At 51.3% G+C, this 5,876-nt stretch overlaps 1 protein-coding gene across 1 annotated transcript in view; it reads right to left on the minus strand.

Annotated features, from left to right (window-relative positions):
* Positions 1-5,489, minus strand: part of LOC308152677 (C-X-C motif chemokine 11-1-like) — a 7,460-nt gene extending 1,971 nt beyond the window's left edge. Inside the window, exons 1-3 of the mRNA XM_080525717.1 lie at positions 5,415-5,489; positions 5,088-5,205; positions 4,883-4,960 (exon numbers count right to left, since the gene is read on the minus strand). Coding sequence (XP_080381843.1) covers positions 4,883-4,960; positions 5,088-5,205; positions 5,415-5,478 — 260 coding nt within the window. The 5' untranslated portion in view covers positions 5,479-5,489. The remainder of the gene's footprint in view (positions 1-4,882; positions 4,961-5,087; positions 5,206-5,414) is intronic.
* Between the last annotated feature and the right edge of the window lie 387 nt (positions 5,490-5,876).

Consider the following 5,876-nt stretch of genomic DNA (forward strand, 5'->3'; position numbering starts at 1 on the left):
AGGTACACACAAGTTATTTCTGAGTCACAGGCAGAATGGAGGCACTAAAGACCGAAAGGGAAAAGTTGGCAGTCACTTTTGAGAGAGGATATCGCCACATCATCAGGTCAGTGGCATTGATGGGCGAAGATGACATGAAACGCGAGTGGATAGCGCTCCTGTCAAATGCGAAAGACCTAAACTCTGCAGACGACAATTATGAGGAAGGTTTGAAGGCCAAAGCAAGTCAGGAACCTGAGACAGGTAACAGTCAGCTTCTTCAAGACATCACCAATGCCGCTGAGGAGAGAGCTCAGAAGGTTGAACAGGTCGGTCACGTCTTAAAGGCCAACATGTGGACAAGGTTCGCGGGAGTCGAACTTTCATCCACAATTAGACGAGCAGAAAGGAGTCACGAAGGCGCGAAGAGGATCAGTCTAGAGGAGGCAACCCACGACGTTTGTAAAGAACGAAGCACACTCACAGATAACCTCATCATCAAAGCGCGAAGTCTGCTATCAAGCTGGGGGGAGTGGATCCCTGTAGTTGAGGCGTGCAACACGAGAAAGTCGCTAGAGGAGCTGGAGGACAAAAGGGATGAACTTTGGGAAACGTTTGTGACTGAATTTGGAAGAGTTGAGAAGGAGAATACTGACAAAATGGCCGACAAGGCCGCCGCAGCAAAGCAAATGGCCACCGACGCTCTCGCCGAAGATGAGAGGAAAAGGGCCGACGTTCTCGCCGAAGATGAGAGGAAAAGGGCCGACGCTCTCGCCGAAGATGAGAGGAAAAGGGCCGACGTTCTCGCCGAAGAAGAGGCCAAAGATCGAGCGACGAATAGAGAAAGGGCCGACGCTCTCGCCGAAGATGAGAGGAAAAGGGCCGACGTTCTCGCCGAAGAAGAGGCCAAAGATCGAGCGACGAATAGAGAAAGGGCCGACGTTCTCGCCGAAGAAGAGGCCAAAGATCGAGCGGCAAATAGAGAAAATAAAGAAGCCATTGCCAAGCTGGAAAGGAAAGCCGCTGAGGCAAGACTGAAGTCAGCTGATAGCGTGGCCGAGTTTGAGAAGGAGACAGCGAAGGTGAAATTGGGGGCCGAAGAAGAGATCGCTGAGGCAAGGCAGAAGGCGGCCGTGATTGAGTTGAAGGCAGCAGAAATAGCCGCTCAAGAGCGCGCCAAACTACTGGAGGCTCAGCGGGAAGCATGGGAACAAGCCCGGGAGGCAGGGCTGGAGAGCGCCACATATGGAGGCAACCGCACTGGAGCCATCCCCAAGATCAAACTCCCTCCAACAAGGCTGCCCGTGTTCAGCGGGTGTATGAGAGATTTTCATCGCTGGCGGAAAGATTGGGAAAGCCTGCAGAGGCAGGGAGACCCATCGGGGTCGCCAGAGGTGAAGAAACTTCACCTCCTCGAGAGCATAGACCGAAAGGTTTTCGAGGAGCTCAAACTCTCGAGCTACCGCTCAGCGGAGGACGTATTCAAAGCCTTGGAGAATCGGTTTGGAGACAAGGCAACCATCGCGCTGCAAATTATTGAGGAATTGGAAAGAATACCAGCGGTAAAAGGAAACCAGCCGAGGAAAGCGATCGACCTTATTCAGGCAGTGGAAAGAGCCCTCATGGACCTGACTGACTTAGGAGAAGTGGGCGCTATGAAGAACCCACTTGTAATTAAGGCCATCGAGAGCAAACTGCCAGATCGCGTGCAGGAAGGCTGGTTTACCTTTGTAACCGAACCCGAAAACCAAGTCGCCCCAGACAAGCAATTCGATGCTCTTCTTCTGTTTCTGAAAAGGCAGGAAGTAATCCTCGAAAGGATGGCGCGAATCCGAGGCTCCACAGAAACCTCTGAGGGAACACCAGAGAAGCCAGTCAGATGGGAGAAGAGGGCATTCACGAGGGCCACGGAGAGAGACTCACCGGTAGATGAAGAAGAGGAGGAACATCGAGGTGAAACCAGAGTCACGGGCAGGAACTCGGAAAGAAGAGAAGAGTGTGACATCTGTGGAAGCGATCAGCACGGTGGCAAAATATTCTTCTGCCAAAAGTTCAAGAGTTTCAGTCTGGCAGAGAAACGAGCCATAGCAAGGCAAAGCAAAGCCTGTCAGAAATGTTTGGGCATGCACGGCGCCGACGGGGAGTGTAGTAACCGGTACCTGTGCAGAGTGTGCAAGCAGAATGAAGGAAGGGCAAGTCATCACTACCTTCTGTGTCCCGAGTGGAGTGAGGGAAAGAAGACAGGGCCAGGGTTCTCTGATAAGCAACGGGAAGTCCTGGACTCTTTGGGACTCAACCCTGAACAGGAAAGGAGGATGAAGGACGCATTCACCAGTAAGGCTTCGATGACGCTGAACACGGGCGCAGAAGGCGGGGGTCTCTTCGCGGAGAATGGGCCAGAGGAACATCCAGTACTAATGATGACATTGATAGTCAAAACAGAAGCAGGAAATGCCCTGGGAACCCTCATAGACCTCGCCTCCGACACAAATTATATCACCAACCGGGCCGCCGATCGGCTCCAACTGGAGCGGAGGCAAGTAACACTGACTGTGCAGGGGGTCGGTGGAATGAAGGTCAGGGTCAAGACTAACAAATACCTGCTAAAGGTCAGGGCGTGGAGCAACAACAGATGGAGTCCCCACGAGATGGTATGCTACGGGCTCGACACAATCGCTCGTGCAGACAAGGTCATCAGTCCAGAGCGACTCTGTAAGTTCTTCCCTGGGGTCGAGAAGAAAGAGCTGGTCCGACCTAAGGAAATCGAGCTCTTGATCAGCCACCGAGAGGGACGACTCGCTCCACGGTGGAGAAGAGGGACGGGAGACTTAGTGCTGTGGGACGGGCCTCTGGGGAAGACCGTGGGAGGAACGCACCCAGACCTGTTTGAAAGTTGGGAAAGATCCGCACACAACTCCCAGACGCACTTTGCACATTCTCTGAAAACGGAGGCAGTAAGATTTGAGGAGATCCCCTGCAAGACGCCCAGCGCAAAAGAAGAGGATGGAGACCAGAAGCCGCAAGGTCATGAAAAGACCGGGAGAACAGCTGCAAGCAGCAAAGAGGTCCTCGAGTGGTGGAGCTGGGATAGCATCAGCGCTGCGTGCGAGCCAAAGTGCGGAGGGTGTCGCTGCGGAAATTGTCAGCCGGGCGGGAAAGAGATGACTCTCGCAGAGGAGAAGAAGATCAAAACCTACGCAATTACCCGCGTCAACATCGGGGACAAGCCAGCCGGATGCATCGCCCAGCTGGCCATGAGGAAGACGGCAAGGCTGCCAGAGGTCGCCCACCTAAAAGAAGAGCGGAGAGCGCTTGAGGAGGACACCTATGTAGACGACATTCTAGCGTCTCATGGCGACAGGAGAGAGCTGAGGAGCATCACGGAGGGAATCGAGAGGACGCTCAACGCTGGAGGTTTCGCTCCGGAACCACGGATCCAGTCGGGTCAAAGTGGGAGGAGCAAAGAGGGCCAGCCTGCAGAAACGAGGGCCAATGTGGAGCCAGAGTCAGAGGTGTTGGTGCTGGCTGATCAGCTGAGCGAGGAAACATCCAGGGGAGTGGCTGTAAGTGCTCGAGACAGCGTGAGCATGCTGCAACGGAAAGCGTTCACTGCAACTGTAACACGCGCTCAGGCGAGGAAGGGGCTGGACCCGAAATGCGCCATTGAGGAGGAAGCAAATGCAAAGGGGACATCCACACCGGTTGGGAGTTCCAGGGACCTCGAGTATGAGAGGGAGAGGCTTTGGGGCGCTGCTCTCATGGACCTGATTGAGCCAGAGCGCTTCAGTGAAATAGGCAGGCTCATTCGGGTAGTTGGGTGGGTCCGGCGAGCTGTTAGGCAGTGGTCGTTTTGCAGGAGGGCTCCAGAAGACGCAAAGTGGGAGGCTACTCGCCTGAGGGAGACAAGAAGCGGAGTTAGCCTCGGCGTCCAGGAAGAAGTGGGACGGTTTTGGCGACAGTGGAGTCAACTAGCTGGGCCCGGACTTCTCATCCGCACCAAGTGGCACAGAGAAGCCCGAAATGTGGCCGTGGGAGACGTGGTCTGGTTGGCTGACCAAAATGCCCTAAGGGGGCAATTCCGCCTGGGGCGGGTGGTGGAAGCGAGGCCAGACGAAAAGGGGTTGGTTCGGGACGTAAGAGTGAGGGCTTGCCTAAGCCAGCCTGCTCTAGGAGTGGGGGCTTCAGGACGAAGAAGGAGCGAAGGCCGCGATCTCTTCCCAACGCTCGACCGAGACGTCAGGCGGGTGGTCGTGCTGTTTCCCGTGGAGGAGCAGTAAAAATGACTGTATTGAAGAGAGGGAAAGTTGTGGTCCATTTAGTTATAAAGGACCAATGGACCAAGTGGGAGGTGTTTGGCTAATCCATGGGAGGGTTCATTTGGGGGTTATTTTATTTGTTGTTTGTGATTGGTTAAAAGTATGCATGAGTGGAGTGATTGGTTAGATAGAAATGGGGGCGGGCTTAATGAGTGTAATCTGAGAGACAGGGGAGAAGGGAGATCAGTTGTATAGAGAGATGGGAGTTGGTAAGTTGAGTTCTGTATGATTGTGTAGTGTGTTAAATCTTTTCTGTTAGTTTGTTCACTGTTGTTTATTTACATGTACTAATATCAATGTATTGTGTTCAGTTTTACAATCTGTTTAATAGACGAAGAAGGAAACCAAACCGAATTGTGTCAGTCTCATCATTTCACCCGTACTGCCGGAGCAAGCAGAGGATTCGCCATCAGCTAACTAGAGGGAGAGCTGAACAGTGTGTGTGTGTGTGTGTGTGTGTGGGATAGTGAATTACACCCCCTAGTGGTGATGTACCAAACTCATTGCTTGGTCAAAATGCTGCAGTGTTAAAAGAACAGCCAGAAGTCATGTAGGTTTATGGTTTTATAACTTGTTGTTGTACTCACATGAAGTTAGCGAGAATCCTCTGCACTTTTTTCATCCTGGGGTCCAGACAGTACTGCACTCCATTGTTAAGGCGGACACTGTTAGGAGACAGAATGGGACATTTGGTTTAGTTGATACTGTATAACATTATGTGATTATCATAACGTAACATATAGGTCAACAGACAGAAGGACAGACAGTACAGTCAGAGAGACAAATACTCACACAATCTCCAGCTTTCCACAGGATGGGGAGGGGGGAATGATCTGGATGTCCTCGATATTCGACGGTCTCCCAAAGTTGTCCCTCACACGTCGACACAGACAGCGCTGGCTGACAGAGCCTAGAGAGTCAGTGGGTTGAACTGATTATTGCAACTTAATACTAAATCATATAGTGACTACATAGCAATATAAACAAACATCAAATATCCTCTATCCTCTCTCTCCACGATTGATAAGACTGTTTGTGTATCTTGCTATAAACTAAATAAAACAAAATTCCCATTCTAGAACCTGATACTGATCACATGGTGAAGAGTGGTCAACTTACGTTGGGCCACCGCGATACAGACTATGACTGCAAGGAGCAGGAGGACTTTGGTGTTCATGGTCATGGTTGTCTTGTGTTCGCGTTGCGGTCGTCTCTGCTGCTGTTAATGCCTGAGATGAGTCCCTTTTGTGCTCAAAGACAAAGATGAGTTTTGAAAATGAGATGAGTGTGAAAAAGAGAATGATGATGAGTATGGGAAAGACAGAAGTTCAGTAAAGGTCTGAAGAGAAGAGGTCTCTTATATACTGATGTCTGACGCCTTTATGTTTTCTGTGACAAGGGGAAATTTCCTTCTCCGGAAACTGAAACTTTCAAAGTGCAACAAGCCCCCTCTCTACCACTACTCTCTGCTCTACCACTACTCTCTACTCTAAGTTTCATTATATTGTGATGCAAGCTTTGCCCTTCTCATTGAGACTTAATGACAATGTGTGTGGACTAATGTGTGTAGCCTACTGGGAA

The sequence above is a fragment of the Nansenia antarctica genome, assembly GCF_963989245.1.
Source record: "Nansenia antarctica genome assembly, chromosome: 3".
NCBI classification, from domain to species: Eukaryota; Metazoa; Chordata; class Actinopteri; order Argentiniformes; family Microstomatidae; genus Nansenia; species Nansenia antarctica.